The 17,973-nt window shown below is 41.5% G+C and overlaps 1 protein-coding gene across 1 annotated transcript in view; it reads right to left on the reverse strand.

The window, feature by feature from the left end:
- The window catches only part of LOC101938928 (protein eyes shut homolog), a 616,724-nt gene that overhangs the window by 400,114 nt on the left and 198,637 nt on the right, over positions 1 to 17,973 (reverse strand). Inside the window, exon 7 of the mRNA XM_065587927.1 lies at positions 13,610 to 13,839. Coding sequence (XP_065443999.1) covers positions 13,610 to 13,839 — 230 coding nt within the window. The remainder of the gene's footprint in view (positions 1 to 13,609; positions 13,840 to 17,973) is intronic.

The following is a 17,973-nucleotide window of genomic DNA, read 5'->3' on the forward strand; positions in this document are numbered from 1 at the left end:
ACTGATCTGAATTTTACTCTGGTTGCACATTATAAATGTGATCAACTTACGATCATTTGTACCTACGCTATAATTAATTTTTATTACTTTGATCAGTTTCTCTTAATCTGTTAGAAGAAGGTCTAACAAAGAATTCCCTACTGTTGGCTGAAACACTTTTTGAGTCAGGAAATCATCATCTAGAATGTTTAGAAATTCCAGTGATGTGTTTGTACTGGGAGCATGAGACCTCCAGCAAATGGCATTCAAATTGACATGATCACGCAGCTTTTTATCTTACACATTATAGATAGGTGTGTAAAGAGGTGGTCATCCTGTTCCCCAGTAATTTCATGCTCTATAGCAGACACCAACTAATACCCCATCTTGTACTTTACCTGTTAGGACATTGATCCATAATCATTCAAGATCATTTTCTTCTGAGTTATCAGTAACTCAGAAACAGGCAATGTCATTTTTGATATAGAATGCAATTTCTTCTCCCTTTGACGACTTGATTCTTCCTAAATGGATTATAACCATTGCTTTTAACATTCCAATTATGATAATAATCTCAGAAGGTTTCAGTAATACCAACTAGATCAAATTCATGCTCATAATATTTAACAACCCTTTTTTCCCCCAAATACATTATATAAAGAGAAGCCAGAACTTTCTGGTGAGTTGCAGCCTCTTATCACTATGGAAAAGGGTGGGTGAGTCTGTGCATCAAACTGGAAAACAAGCTCTAACCTCTGCAGCCACCTCCCACATGCTTGTCTAGAAGTGTAAACTATTTCTCACAGTGCTATGAATTATAATATGTTGGAAGCTGAAGATGTGTGCAGCCTAATTTTCTGAATGATATTTAGGTTAGTCTCTGAACTCCAGTCTAAAATAATTAAAAACAGATTAGACCAATTAAAAACAAAACAAAACAAACAAAAACCATCAAATGTTATTATGTAAAAAGTACTATGACTATGATTTTACCGACACAAGTCCTGGGGCTCATATAATGTGTATCGTACCATTCTGACAGTTCTCCTTCAAAAGCCCTTTTATAGTTTTTTTGAGGAAAAAAGAAACTTGAATGGCAGGAATTGGAAAATTGGGCAGGACAGATAGCCGCTCTGGACAGCAGAGTACGCAAATTATTTAAATAAAGAAGCAACAGAGGGTCCTGTGGCACCTTTGAGACTAACAGAAGTACTGGGAGCATAAGCTTTCGTGGGTAAGAACCTCACTTCTTCAGATGCAGCACATAAAGAAATGTGTTAAAGGCCTTCTTCAGTTACTGCTCAAGGTGTTTAGATATCTATATCATTTGAAATGTATACACACACACACACACACACACACACACACACACACACTGAAAATAATATTTCCATGCTTATTTCTAAGGCCTTGGCTACACTTACCGGCAAGTTCGACGGCTGGAAATCGAACTTCTGGGTTCGACTTATCGCGTCTAGTCTGGACGCGATAAGTCGAACCCGGAAGTGCTCGCCGTCGACTGCGGTACTCCAGCTCGCCGAGAGGAGTACCGCGGAGTCGACGGGGGAGCCTGCCTGCCGAGTGTGGACCAAGGTAAGTTTGAACTAATTCGAAATAAGGTACTTCGAACTTCAGCTACGTTATTCACGTAGCTGAAGTTGCGTACCTTAGTTCGAATTAGGGGGGGTAGTGTAGACCAAGCCTAAGAAGTACATTTTAAATAAGCATGAAAATATTATTTTCACTGTGTGCACAGACACAATGTGTACATCATGTTGATTGTGCTCCTGAAAGGTGATGACCTGCTCTGTGTAATTTTACTTTTTCCTCTGTCACTTCATAGACATTATGCCCTACTATCTTCCCTCCGGCATTTCTGCATTTATTAGTGAGGAAAATACCAATACAGTATATTTACCTAACAAAAACCATAGCAAATTGTACATAGTGCAAGAAAGATATATACAGACTGAGTCACAATAATCTCATGTGTAGAATAGTTCACTCTCTGCTGAAGTGCCCTCTTACAGCTGTGTATGGTGTACACACTCTCCTCCTCTAGCACTCCCTTTCCAATGGATGCTCTGGCACTGCCTCCTCTTGAGACTCAGCCCTCCAGTGAGGTGGTGTTTAGTCCCACCCCTTCTGAGGTAATAGAAAGTCAAAAACAAATGCCAATCTCACTGTCCAATCTGCCACCTTTGATGCTGGGCCCAGTGGTCCATACACCCTTTTCTTAGGCTTTCCAGTAGTCCATATCCCCTTCTCAAGGACTTCAAGCCACCTTACCAGGGGTGGGAGGGGAACCAAGGATCCTAGGACAGACAGTCAAGATTCATTCTGTCAGACTCCTTGCTGCCACCTCTCTAGACTTCTTCCTACCAAGCAGGCCTCTCCCACAGCCTCTTTACATTCACCCTACTTTCAGGACCAGGACTTGCAGGGTGCCCCTGGAATCGGTTCCTCCTGGAAGGCCTCCTGGAGCTCTCTCCCTGGAAGTCCAGATCCTGCTCTTTTGTCATTGTTCTTCACCACAGGAGCTAGTGGCTGCTCCTTGTCTCTGCTAACTTTTGCCAGACTTCTGTATTTAGGAGAGGATCCCAGGACCAATCTTTCCCCTGGGCTTCTTCCTTGATCAACCCAATCTCTCTCCTCTAGTCCCAGAGAGGGACTACAGAATTCTTCACTCTCTCTGTGCAGCCTCCTTCTGCTCCAGATTTCGTCTCTTTACACTGACCACCCAGCTTCACCTCCAACTGAGAATCATCTTTAATTAGGGCTGGCACAGACTCAATATTCAGCCAGGTAGGTTAATTGGCCTCTCAGGCCCATGTTAACCCTTTCAGAATCATACACAACTTATCTCCATTAACTTCTATGGTTTACAGACTAGGGTTGAATCTGTCCCCACAAATCTTGGAATGTTCAACACTGTAACCAGCTGCATTTTCAATGGTAACAAGACATCTGTGTGAACGTCATATAAAGTGTAGGGCTAGTTCAGTAGTAAAGGTGCCAGTCTGGGACCTCAGAGATCTGAGATTCAATGTCCTGCTCTACCACAGATTTCTTGTGTGACTTACTGTATCTGTATCTCAATTTTCCATCTGTGAAATGGGTAATAAGTATTTCCCTATTTCATAGGGGTATTGTGAGGATAAATGCGTTACATATTGTGAGGTGCTTGGCTACTACAGTAATAGGGCCATATACGTTCCTAAGATAGAAATTCTACAGTGAAATTTATCTCATTTGGAGATTCACACATGGAAATGAAAGTCGCTGGGTTTTATGCAAAATATCTATTGGGCCCACAAGCCTTTTGTTAAAAATGAAAGCAGCTGAGACCTTGAATTTCTTGGATTTGTTATGAAGCTTTGTGCCAGAAGCATCTGGAGGAAGTCACATGAATTACCTTCTGGATTTCTGATTGGCTGAACCTAATTGCTTTGAACAAGAGAGCCATGTGATTTGCAGTCAGGTTGCCATAGGAACAAGCTGAAATAAGTTTAGCTCTGCAATTTCCCAAATCACAAATACTAAGGAGAGTTCTGTAGGTTTTTGCAGGTTTTTGCTTTGTGTAGGGAGAGATGTAGGCAGAAAGTGGCAGGATAAAAGCAGAGCTCCTTTGCTGCTTTCTTTTTGGCCTGTGGCAAAGATTCCAACAATTACTGTAATTCACTTTGAAACCCTTAGGATATGTCTACACTGCAATTAAACACCTACAGCTGGCCATGTCAGCTGACTCAGGCTTGCAGAGCTCAGTCTATGGGGCTGTTTAACTGTGGTGTAGATGTTTGGGCTCAGGCTGCCCAGAATCTAAGACCCTCAGAATGTATTCAGAGTGTCACAGAGTGTCTCAGATGTACTCAGAGTGTGACAGCTAAATACAAGGTAGAATAGATTGTTTAGCATAAGCAGGGCTGGCTCCAGCTTTTCTGCCACCCCAAGTGGCAAACAGAAAAAACAAAAAACAAAAAAAAGATGAGTGTTCTCCCTCTCTCCTCTTCGGCGGCAGCTCAAAGAGGAAGAGAGGGAATGAGGAACCTGCCGCCAAATTGCCACCGAAGACCTGGACGTGCCGCCCCAATAGCGGACGGAGTGCCATTCCTTTGCATTGGCCGCCCCAAGCACCTGCTTCCTTAGCTAGTGCCTGGAGCCGGCCCTGAGCATAAGTTATTGTTCAAAATTACTTTTGCTAAACAATCTGTTCCACCTTGTATTTAGCTTTCACACTCTGAATACCTTTCGCAGACCTGAAGAAGAGCTCTGTGTGGCTAAAAAGCTTGTCCCTCTCACCAATAGAAGTTGGTTCAATAAGAGATATTACCTCACCCACCTTGTCTGGGACCAACACAACTACAAGAACACCACATACAACTATTTGAACCCCTTAAGCAGGCTTGACACCTGGTCCAGGCCTAAAAAAAAATGTAGCACTTCAATCTGGGTACTATTTTTTAAATCTAATCTGTGTACATGCCTGATATCCACTGAATATCAATTTACTTGCTCTGGCATCAGTCTCTTCCTAGTTACTCCTGCATTTAAATATATATTCCCTGCCATAATTTCCTGAATTCTCACTTCTAAGAAGGAAACTGATAAGTAAGGTAGGGAGGCAGCAGATGAGAAGCACCAGTCAAGATAATTTTATAAAACCGGAGGGGAAGGAGCTAAATTGATATGCAGGAAAGGAAAGGGAAGGTTCAATAAGTGGGCAAGGAGGGACAGACTGAAAAAGGTCAGAAACAATCTAAATGGTTGCTACAGAGTCATGTTAAAATGTTAAGACAAATGAACCTCTGGGGGCTGCTCTAAGCATGAGAACCATTGAACAATTAAATGGATAATAATATTAAACCAGTGGTGTCCTGGCTAATCAGACTGAGTCTACTTTTACTCTTTGTTATACAGACACTATTACCATTGACATCAATAGTAGCTGCAGTTGCATAGCCATAGGCAGAATTTGGCCAATTGTGTGTAAACAGTGAAGGTATAATCAACAGACAGATTTTATTTAGTACATCTAGTGGTGTTATTTCACTGCACTTCAAATGCTGATGAAAATCTGTAACCACAAAGTCCATATCAAGAAGGTGACAAAAATATTTGTCCTCTACTATCTCTGTATATCACCATGTCATTACTTTCTGCCACAGTGTGATAAGATTTTAAGAAGTGTTAACACATTAGGCTTTGCAATGTTTGTCTAGACTTACATCAAAATGCAAGATTACATCGATGAATGAAAGGGCAATGGAGAAAGTTAAAGCTATTTGCATACCTTTATACATACACACGCATACATACACACACACACACCCTTTACTCATAATAGCATTTCTGTTGAATATTATTGCATCAAATAAACTGTACTGGACTAAGTGCTCTCTATGTAACATTCCTAAAACTGTTAGGATAGCAACTGGCATCATAATAGCCAGTATATGAACAACCAGATACATAATTTATAAATATATCCTCATTTGTCCTTTACAAGGGGAACAGCCTTAAACAGCCTCTAAAGAGCAAACAGTGGTTCAAGAGTATGGGGTGGGGGGAGGGGGGGGAAGAGGGAAGTAGGGGAGGCAGGGTGCCATTCTATCAACCGGTCTTATTGCTTTTCCAAAGACCAGACTCAAATCAAGGGACTTCATTTATTCATTCATTTTATAAAATCAATGAATGAATAAATCTGCAGGAAAGTACCATGCTCCCAAGTTTCTCTCTCTTCCTTTGCTTCTCTTGACACTATCTTTAGCTTAGGGAAAATATTGAGTATAATTACAGTATTCTTTAAAGAACATGTATTTTGTAACACAAAACTAATAGAGAGATGTTGCTTAGTTCAGACCTTATATGCCTTATTATGGACCTAATGCTGTGTGCTTACAATTCTGATTGAAATCAGTACTTCACAGGATCAGACCCTAGTATATTTATCTCCATGTTTTAATCTTGGAAAGATGAATAAAGGCAAGGAAGAAATGTCAAGATAATGATGTTAGTCAAAGATTCAAATAGAAAATCATAAGCTGGAATTAGTTTCTACAAAAGCTGCTAGTCAAAGAGTGATTTAATGTTCAGTCTGATACTATCAACTATTAATTAATAAATCAGGATTTTAACAATGTCCAAGTTAAATACATCTCAGCTATGGTGTAAATATAACAAAATCTCCAGACATGTCTGTATCAAGATACATATCGGATTCAACTGCCTCCCATTTTATTCCTAGTTTTGTGAATGGAGTTGACATTTAAATATGTACAGAATATACACAGGCAAGATATCAAATTAAACAAAAGATTTCCTAGTTTTAATGTATGGCATTTATATAGTCTTTTATTGCACTATTTGTAAAACCTTTTATAGAATACTAAAAAATATTGGAGACTGTTTAAAAATGTTAATTCTATAATTAATAGTCGTAGACATACACTTTTCCCCGGCACAAGGCACTGATATTCTAAATCTGTCACTATGAACTTTAGAGTAGTAGACAGCCATCTGCTTACATGCAGTCATCTAAAACAAAGCAAGTATGTGTATCCTAATGTTTTCTCCACTGAAGCATAGGGCCATCATGATGAAGCAGATAGAACAGTTTAGCTAATATAAATTAAGGCATAACTTCATGAAGATAAATATAAATGAATTTCACATTGCAATCAAAATTTATTTTACATGCAAAGAACATTGAGGGACTGGATAAAGGTGAACAGAAACATTAGAAAGTAAGGCACAGTGTACACTGGTCAGTCATTAGCTTTATGAGTTATGCTTCACTATATTCCCTATACCTAAAGATCTTTTCTTTATATTACATGACCTAGCATTAGTTTGTTCAACACTAAATATTTAATTTACACTGGCAGCAAGTCTTCTGTGAAACCTGTGCTACATTTCAAGTCAAAGTTGTTAAAACAAAGCCTCTAGCAGCCAGTCACTAACAGATAAGTACGCTATAAGTGTAGTGTACTTTCACAATACAAGTAAAAAATCGGAGGTAGTGTTTTAAAGGAAAATAACGCCCAAAATGGTTTCATTTATATACGTTGGGCCACATCCTCAGATGGTGTAAACTGGGATAACTCTATTGAGATTAATGTGAAGTTGAATTCAGATTGACCTAGACTTCAGTATAGCTACATTGATTTACACCAGCTGAGGATTTGACACATTATGTAGTGTTTCTTTAGCTATACAGAGAGATAGAGTCAGAATTTTACAGACACTTTTCCTATTTCTGTCCAATTGTTTGGTAGAAATATGTATGGGATCTACCCACTACTGTTCATGCTCAGTTCAAACCAGAACATCTGCTATACCCATCCGGTTGTCCTTAATATCTCAGTATTAACATTTTAGACTTGATTTTTTTTCTCTTAGGGGATGAACAAGCTGTTCTAGTTTGTCACAGAAAGAGGGACATACTAATAAAAAGAAGCAATTGCAGATAATTTAATACTGCTGAGCTAAATCATGTAACTGAGATAATGACATTCTCAGGCTTCCACTCTAGAGGAGGAAGGGCCGATATGATGTCAGAAATATGTGACCGTCACTGGAAAACCAATTGATGTATATGTAAGCTGAGCTAGATGTAAGAAATTCTCATACTAACAGAATCAAAAGACCAGCAGATAAATAATAAGGCTCTTTAGCATGTTCAGTCTGCAGTATACCAGTTAAGTACACTAGATATTTTCTTGCTAATACAGTGACTTGGCTAGTGATGGAAAGTTGATGGATGTTAGGATGGATAGGAAGAGAATCTATTCTTGAAACTATTTAGTAATTTTATAGGAACATGACTCTCAACCTCCAACATTATATAGAGGCTGATTGCAGGGGGACACACAAGTAGCCAGAGGAGAATTTCCCTTATGCATGTTCAGTGCGGGGCTGCTGTAAGTGACCTTACATTGCCTCCCTTGCAAACCCTAGTATTGGATGAACTAGAAGTGGGGCTGCAGTGCATAGTGACATGGGGATTCTGGACTGCACCCATCCCTCTGTGCTGTGCCTACTAGAGAATCAGACCCTGACTGTCCAAAGCAATGTAGTAATTGATCACTTCAATTTTTGGTGATATCATAGCAAAGTATAAATCCCTCTCAAGACTAGCATTAAACAATATTACTACTACCATCATCACCACATACCATCAACACAACTGCAGCCACTGTATACAGACTAATATCAGTGTAATCAAATCTGAACCTGAATTGTGCCAACATACAATGAAACTGGCATGTGGATGGGTGCCAGTCATCTGAATGGGCCTTGTCACTCACACAGTAGTGCTGGCTGGCTTGTAGTTGAGTGACAAAGCACCAATAAGCTGTGCACTCATCAGGAAGAAGCAGACGCGAGATGATTTTACACTGTGATGCAGACAGTGTGGTTGTTGCCAGGGACCCTGATAGTCTTATTCTTTCTGCTTGCAGCTTTGGATGAAAGCTGGCACATCAAAAGAATGGAAGTTCTTTCTAATTCATTACATTTGTGAGAAACTGTATTGTAGACCAGGGATCGTCAACTTGTGGTATGCGGCTTGCCAGGCTAAGCACCCTGGCGGGTTGGGCTGGTTTGTTTACCTGCCACGTCCGCAGGTTTGGCCGATCGTGGCTCCTACTGGCCACGGTTTGCCGCTCCAGGCCAATGGGGCTGTGGGAAGCCGAGGCCAGCACATCCCTCGGCCCGCGCTGCTTCCCCTGGCGAGCCGCGTGCCAAAGGTTGATGATCCCTGATATAGACCCACTGCACTGGAAAATCTGCTATGATTTCGTACCCTAACTTGTGAGGCTCTCTCTTTTATTGTTGTACACAGCAAGAATACCATATGGATAGTTTTTCAATGACACTATCAGCTTCTAACACACCTTGGACAGGGGGACCTTGACTCAGAGAACATGAAAAGTGCCGAAGAGTTTATTTGTAAGATGTACCATTTGCCAGAGGTCCACAGCACTGACAAAACATGTGCCATTTTGTTCACATGCTTGTGGTCATTAAAAGCTCTTCCCTCAACAAGTGATGTTCTTTTCATCCACATGCAAAGAGCAAATTAGCAGGTACTAGTTGGGAGGCAGGGCAACTGCCCAAATCCAATCCTTCCTCCTTCAAATACAATGCATTGGAAACAGGCCTGGTGCACAGCTCATGTCATTGTCACCAATACCAGCAGCATATATGGACACAATATTCTGTGGCTGCACAACAGGGTGTAAAAGTCAGCGATGCAGTTGCAGGACATCGCAACTTGTTTGTACAAAAGCATAGACATGTAGAGAATTGGAACAAGGTTGTATCAATGTACCTGATATTTAGTTCTTAAGGATAGTACTATCAGTAGATGTGTCATAAGTAACCTAATAAAGATTTTTTTTCAATCTGCCACTGAATACCAAAGTTACTTGAAACAGAACAACATTAACATGTATGCTTAACTTGTGTGAATTAAAAGGTTACTTCAGGGATCTGCAACCTTTGGCCCGCAGGGTGCTTACCCTGGCGGGCCAGGCTGGTTTGTTTCCCTGCCGTGTCCACAGGTTCGGCTGATCGCGGCTCCCACTGGCCACAGTTCGCCGCTCCAGGACAATGGGGGCTGCGGAAAGTGGCATGGGCTGAGGGATGTGCTGGCTGCCCTTCCTGCAGCCCCCATTGGCCTGGAGCGGGAACCGCGGTCAGTGGGAGCCGCGATCGGCCGAACCTGCAGACGCGGCAAGTAAACAAACCAGCCCAGCCCGCCAGGGTGCTTACCCTGGCGAGCCGCGTGCCAAAGGTTGACGATCCCTGGTTTACTTAATGTTTAGTCAAAATATATTTTCACCTGTTTTTAAGAATAGGTGTTTTCAGGTTATGTGTTATTTCTGATTGTTAAGTCAGCTTGTATACTTTTGTTTCAAAGTGCTAATGCTCAAGTTATAAGAGCTAGGTAAACATGCACTTTCATGGTTGTGTAACATATTAAAATATTTCTAGTACCCCTTGCAAATAAGAAACTGAAATTCAAAAGCTTTATAAAAGGCTGTGCATATTATTTAATCACTTGTATTATATCCTACAGCTCATTAAGCTTCCAATGAAGTATGTTAATCCTAAACAAAAAGGAAATTAAGAGTGACACTTCAGCAATTTCCATGTGTCATATCGTTTTCTTTGTAGAGCCCTTTATACACAACCTACATTTTGGGAAAAACTATATTTGGATTCAGCACACCCTAATTATATTCAAAAGTTTTGTTACCAACTTTTAGCAAAAAATGCCTCTTAGAGTTAACTTTTCTGAAAACCTGACCAGTCTATAAGCAACAGGTACAGTAAGATGAGGACTGACGAATATGTTCTGTTCGATATGCTGAAGACGTGACAATGGTGTAAATGTATGATTATTTGTGAAGAAACAGAACTCATCTCTCCATCTCCCTACCCCTCATTCAAAACCATAATGAAACATGACATCTAATAGTTCAGCCACTTCTGGGAGGAAGAATACACAGTTTGTGCAAAGCATTGAATGTCCTGTAACTTTGCCAAAGAAATGGTAAAATCCTATCACTCATTGTAACAGTTCGTATACTTTTAATTTGTTATTCACAACAATGTGAATGCTTGTGCACTGAGTTTCAAAACATGGAATAGAGGAGAACTGAGTCATGTACTTTAACACACACAAAAAATGTGAGATTCCCTTGAGACATCTATACATAAAAAAGACTGATTCATTCTGTACATACACTGAAGTCAATGGTGTTGCACCAATGGAGGTGCAAGGATGCAAATGAGGGCAGAATTTGTTCTGAGGGTTTACTTCAAAATCTTAATTGTGAATGATTTTTTAAAAAGAGTTTCTACAGTCAATTGGCCTTTGTAGCAGGGTGAACGCCCGCTTCAGCCATGAAGGGGTTGGAAAAGCCCTGCAGAGGGCTGGGGCTGTGTAAAGGGGCAAAACTCCGGCTGATTGGGGAAGTGGCTGCAGCTGGGGCCACGCCCCAAACTGAGCCACTCAGCCTTATAAGAAGCAGGGCCGGCTCTAGGCACCAGCTTACCAAGCAGGTGCTTGGGGCGGCCACTTCGGAGAGGGGCGGCACGTCCAGCTGTTTGGCGGCAATTCGGCAGACGGTCCCTCACTCCTGCTCGGAACGAAGGACCTCCCGCCGAATTGCCGCCGCAGATCGTGATCACGGCTTTTTTTGTTTGTTTGTTTGTTTGGCTGCTTGGGGTGGCCAAAACCCTGGAGCCAGCCCTGATAAGAAGGCCAGGATAGCCAGAGCAGAGGAGTCTCCCTCTGACTGGAGAGAGAGACAGGCCTGGCTGCAGGGAGCTCACCGGGGACCTAGAGTGAGGCAGGGCTGGGGAAAGGCCTTGGGGGCTGGGAAGCCATAGGCCAGCAACTCCGCAGGCTGCAGGGCCTGGTCCTAGGCCCATATAGGTATTGGGGTTGCAGAGGGGCAGCCTGAGGGTGGGTAAAGGCAGCCAGTCCAAACTCCTTGTTGCCTGTGATGATTGGCTGATAGACTGCAGTCTGCCCCAGGGCGCGGGGCTAGATGGTGACTGGCAGTAGCCACAACTGAGGTGACATTGGGATAGGGGGTGGGGATTCCCCTGGGTGGGGAGACACAGAGAGAGAGTGGGGTACTGCCATGGGGGCAGCACCCAAGCGAAGGGTTCTGGGGTCCGGGAGGGACACAGGGGGGGCCAACGACAGGCGGGACACCTGGCCTGTAGAGGGCGCTCCGGATGCTGGGTGAGCTAATTCCCGAGAAGACCAGCAGGAGGCACCGCAGGGGTAAGTCCACACCTGATTACAGCCTTATTTCCAGTGAAGTCCTTGGGCAAAGCTCTCATTGACTTTGATGAGAGCAACACTGGGCCTGGAGAGTTTGATTCAACCCTGGGATTACACCAAGTAACCCAGAGTAAAGGGCTCCTGGAGGCAGAAAGACCAGTTAATGGGTGAAATGGCCTCAGGACAAGGCATTAGCAACTTCCACTCCACTCTGCACTGGACAATGCAGCCCCAGAAGCAGGCGGCATTAGCCAAGGTGGATGCATTCATTCAGCATATGCCATGTGTATGCCCTGCTAAAAGAATGCTGATGGCACTTCAGCTGTAATTTAAAGATGCCTGCTCCTATCAGGATCCCCAGAAAGGCCAAACACTATCTGAGCCCCACTGAGGTTTAGGAGCGCCTGCTGGTACAAGGGTTTCTATTTGCAATCCCTGCAATATTGAGGATAAATCTCTCCCTAAAATTCAAATAACCATAAGAAATAACACCCAAAAAGATTCTGTATTGCCATCAAACATGTTCTGTCAGAAGAACTTCCTTAGAGAAACAAACGTTTTTTAGTCAGGTAGTTTACGGCACAGCTTGTATAACGCTAATGAATTCAGAAACAATTATACAAGATAATTCTATATAATAGATGTGTGGGATATATTCCCACAATTAAGTTTTAACACTAACCATTTGAAAAAAAAATATGAGTATGATTTAGTTTACTACAAACTTGGGAAAGAGATGAGAAGTAACAAAATATTCTATGAAATCCAAGGCATCACACACTGCAGTCATTTTTTCTAACTTCGAGTCATTGATTGGTTTCCCATACAGTACAATGACCTACTTTCAGCCAGTTATACAAGGTGATGCAGGTTAGTTCCATTATCTTCAGATATATTGACAATCTGGAAAGTGCATTTTTGGCTCTAGTTGCATTGTACTATTTCATACAATGGAAAGTCTATTAGAAGGATATTAGAGCTTTAATTGTAATGGGGGCATATTCTCCTTTAGCTACGCACAAGTAATTCCCATTAGTGCTAATGGGAACTATCTACCACCACTGAGAGGTGATTATACCTTACACGTTAAAACAATATTTTAAACTTGCTATACTACTTATTAGGAAAGGTAAGTTTCTGAAAAGTAATAGCATAAACGTATTATGATTGCAAACATAAAAGGTAACAGCTACTGACCAGTTTGTCTTATATCATTCAGAATTTTTACAAGAAAACCAAAGTTATCCACAGAAGTCATTTTATCTAACATCAAAGCTAACTAAAATGTGCTTCTTTGAGCTGTCTGTGAAATATCAGCATCCACGTACAGCAGTAATTCAATAAGGGTATAAACAAAATGCAGGGGAAAAAGTCTTTTAAAAATCAACAGCAGTTCCATACAGCTAAATGGAAGTCAGGCAGAAATTTAGGATTAGTCAAACTGTCCAGCCTAAGAAAAAATGGGAGCAACAAATGCATTCTGTTGAAATGAAAAGCTTGCTGTCTTTAAGGAGATATAAACATTTCTCTTACTTTGCATGACTAATACTTTTTCTCTTCCAATGGTGGTGTAATGTTCACTGACTGTTGGCATTCCACAGTGGTCTTTATTTATTCTATTCTGCAATTGTTGTTAATGTGCCTGCTTCTGAGCTTCACATGAATGTAATTCAATTTATTCCAGTGATCTTACTCCTGATTTACTGAGAGTGAATGAAATCAGAAGCGGGGAAAAAAAAATGTTTGCAAATCTCTCTCTTTGCCTTTTTTTTCTGCTCTGAAGAAACAGAACACTGAATGAATATAGAAAGAATGAAGCAAAATTACCTTTTTCACAGAAACGCCCAGTGAAATGTAAAGGGCAGTCACATTGAAATGATGTGGCCCCACTAGAAAGATGGATGTGATGACAAGTCCCTCCATTATGGCACAAACTCTCCTGACACACTGATGGCAACGCAGGAGAACTCAAGGAAGGCACAACAGGCTTGAGAAGTTCAGATATATCAGAAGTAGCAGCAAGGACATCTGTTGACATCTGTGTAGAAAGAGGAAGCCTGGAAGGATACAAACAAATGATTAAAAGCAAAGAATTAAGAAATCACAATGAAATCTAATTTCAAGCAATACTAAAAGTCCATGCATGAAGTTAAAAAAAAAAATGATTTTTTTTTAAATCTTGTGGCTGAGTATTTTATTTAAATAAAAATCGTATGTGCATTAGTAATTCCCAAGCCAACTTCCCATCCTGCAAGCATTGAAATTAAAAAAAAAAGAAAAAAAAGAAAAAGGCAACTGCCTATGCGTTCACTGGGGGCTCCTAGCGGAAGAATTCATGAGTTCTTACCAGGCAGGGGGAGATTCTCGCTCTCCTTGCATGCAGTACAATTTACACCAGTCATTAACTCTAAATCTGAGGTTATAGCAAGGGAGTGATGAATGAACAGAGAACTACTATATTTTCTGGCGTATAAGACTACTTTTTAACCCAGGAAAATCTTCTCAAAAGTCGGGGGTCGTCTTATACGCCGGGTGTCGTCTTATAGGGCGGGTGCTGAAACTTCCGAGCCGGACTGGAGAATCTGCGGTCGCCGCATATGGTGGGGGGAGCTCAAAAACGGCCGCGGCCGCATCCCCGCCCGATGATGAGGTGAGGGGGCGCCTCACCGGGAAGGTGTAAGTGAAGGGCGGAGCAAGCTGCAGGCGTCCGGGACGCCCGGGGTATGGAAAAAAGAGATAGAGCGGCGCTGTGCCCAGAAAAACACGCCTCTTTCACCCGTCTGGCCCGCCCTTGTATCCTATTACCGTACCTCCTTCTCTGCCTCTCAGATCTCGCTCCTGAGGACTGCAGTGAAGCGGCGCAGGCGCGCATGTGCGAGATCTGAGAGGCAGAGAAGGAGGTAATAGGATACAAGGGCGGGCCAGACGGGTGAAAGAGGCGTGTTTGCACTACCGCTCTGATAGTCTTGGAGACAGGGAAGGCTGGGCAGGCAGGGAGAGCTGACCAATCCAAGCAGGCTTTGTATACAACAACCAGCCAATCGCCGGTAAGGTACATCGCTTGCCGTGATTGGCTGGTTGTTGTATACTGGGTACCACATACAGTACAGCACCAGTATCTGTACCTGTTCATACAGTATAGCACCAGTACATACAGTACAGTATACAAATGTCCAACAGTCAAAACCCCATCATGGCTCCACCAGCAAGAAGAAAGAAATATGAAGCCAGTTTCAAACTTAAAGTTGTAAACTTTGCCATGGAACATAATAACTGCGCTGCTGCAAGACAATATGGAGTAACAGAAAAGATGGGTCGGGACTGGAAAGCAAATGAAAAAGCATTAAAGAGTATGCCAAGGGGTAAGTGTGCATTAAGAAGAGGCACTCCACATTGGCCAGAACTCGAAAAACATGTAGCAGACATGGTGAATGAGCATCGCCAAAACGGTTATGTAGTGACACGAAATAAAATACATTTGATTGCACTTCAGTGGGCCAAATCTAACCCAGATCACAGCAACAGATTTAAGGCCACTGTATCCTGGTGTACTAGATTCATGGGAAGGCATAATATGGTACTGAGGCAAAAGATGAAAATTGCCCCAAAATTACCTGCAGATCTTGATAGCAAAGTAAATAGTTTCCATCGATACGTAATACAACAGCGCACTAAACATGGCTATGCGTTAAGTAGTATTGGAAATATGGATGAAACTCCAATGAATTTTGATATGGTTGGAAATAAAACTGTCCATCAAAAAGGTGAAAAAACAATTTTAATTAAAACAACAGGACATGAGAAGTCCAGTTTTACAGTGGTACTAGGATGCACAGCTGATGGCGCCAAACTGAGACCAATGATTATTTTTAAAAGAAAAACAATGCCGAAATTCAAGTTCCCTGTTGGTTGTTTTGTACATGTGAATGAAAAGGGCTGGATGGATGAAGAAGGGGTAAAGCTATGGCTTGATAATGTATGGAGCAGGCGACCAGGTGGACTTATTCAAAAATGTAGTCTACTGGTGTGGGATATGTTCAGGGCTCATTTAACTCCCAGCACCAAGCAAATGCTTGCAAGACTAAACACAGATGCGGCAGTTATTCCTGCAGGATTGACATCGTTGGTACAGCCACTGGATGTGTGCCTAAACAAGCCATTTAAAGATCGCATTCAAGAACAGTGGAATGAATGGATGGTTAGCGGCGAAAAGTCATTCACAAAAGGAGGAAACATGCATGCTCCACAGTTGGATGTTTTGTGCAAGTTTGTCATAAAAGCCTGGAATGATATTGATGCAGAAACAGTAATCAAGTCTTTCAAGAAGTGTGGCATATCAAATTCATTAGATGGTATGGAGGACGACTACTTGTGGCAAGATGAAGAGGAAGCCGAAGCTGAGACCACACCATCTGATACGGAATTCGATCCATACGATGACTGCCTTACAAATGTATCACAAGATGTCATTGATGTACTTATGATATCAGATGACGAACAGGAGGATTTTGAAGGCTTTTAAAGGGAAACTGTCACGCCAGCAAAACCTGTAAAAATACCGTAGCTTGCAGTTATGATGGGCGTTGCTAACTCGCCAGGGACTTGCCCGGCACTTGCTCTCTCTCTCTTGTTTGTTATCTTCCTCCTATCATCATCAGTTCCAGTTTGGTTGACAGCTTAGAAAACAAACAGCATGGCAGCTCCTATGGGTTTATTGTCTTATCCTTCCTTTCAGCTTTAGAGTGAATTAGGAAAAGTTTAATCCACTTGCACTGTTTTATGTTTACATGTTTGATGACAAACAGCCTTATGTTTATAAGTGACAGTTTTCCTGCTAAGTACCTGCATGTCATAAGCATTTGAATTAAAATTACCATATTGAAATCAAATCTGATGTTTTTTTAATTTTTTTTGGTGTGCGTTGGAAGAGGGGTAGTCTTATACGGCGAGTATATCCCAAACTCTATATTTTAACTGGAAAAGTTGGGGGTCGTCTTATACGCCCAGTCGTCTTATACGCCGGAAAATACGGTATATATCAAATTTCTACATTTTAGGGTGGGTTGTGCTAATTATATAAAATATATTTATTTATTGCATGAAATTCCCTACCCTATAAGGACAGCACATAATAACTATATCCCCCCCCAAACAGTATAAATCTGACTAATAAGTTATAATCATATCACAGGAATACAGTGCCTGTCTAAAAGAGGTGGAAATGTTCTACCAGCAGTATGTCAGATATGGTCACTTTACTTGTACTAAAGTTTTGATACTAACACTCTAAAATTATCCCATGATCAATCCTCCCCTAGTGCAGCATATATCTGTACACTGGTAAATACTAGAGATGGGAAGGAAATATTTTTCTTTCTTTGAAAATTTTTGAGATTTTGAAAACAAAATCCTGTTCTGCATTGGGACAAAAGAGGGAAATCTCAAAAATTTGCATAAAAAAAGAATTCAGGTCAATTGAAACATTTTTTTTTCAATAATTCTGAAATGTTTCTTTTCAAGTGTTGACATTTCCCTCCCCCCCCCATTTTAAATGATAAATTAACTTACATTTCAAAAAGAAAAGTCATTTTGAAGCAAAACCTGGAACTTTTCTATATGCAACTTCTAGATGGCCATTAACTGAGCAATGAGGGTGTCTTGCAGTGGATGTGCCATATTTTCTTTCCTGCCTGAGGCCAGAAGGCCTTCCAGTACATGAAGTGGAATTTGGTGGCTATGCTGGAGGAAGATTTTTTGGATTCCAGGGGCAAGCAAAGACACTACTGAGAATCAGAGAAGGTGAAGAGTTCCTAGACATCCAGGTCCGGTTAACATAAATACCCCAGGTTCAAGAAAAGAAGGAGCTGGCCACCAAGGAATTGGTGAGAGACAAATCAGAAAGGAGAGCTGGCAATTCATAATCAGCAGAGGCAAGAGGTCACAACAGCATTCTACATGTCTTGAGACATGTGGGATGGACAGTCTGTGGGCAACAGACAGAAAAGGACCAAAAGAAATTCCATACAGCTAGAAGTTTCCAAATAATAGCATATCATAAATGTGAAAAATGTGAAAGACACCTCTCAAGATCCAGCTGGTCCAACGGAAAGTAGTGATGTACAGGAAACACCTGTGGATGGTAGCTTAGCCCAATTCCTCTTGTTTGTTACCCAGGCTCTTCTGACGGGTGT

Source organism: Chrysemys picta, chromosome 3 (assembly GCF_011386835.1).
Source record: "Chrysemys picta bellii isolate R12L10 chromosome 3, ASM1138683v2, whole genome shotgun sequence".
NCBI classification, from domain to species: domain Eukaryota; kingdom Metazoa; phylum Chordata; order Testudines; family Emydidae; genus Chrysemys; species Chrysemys picta.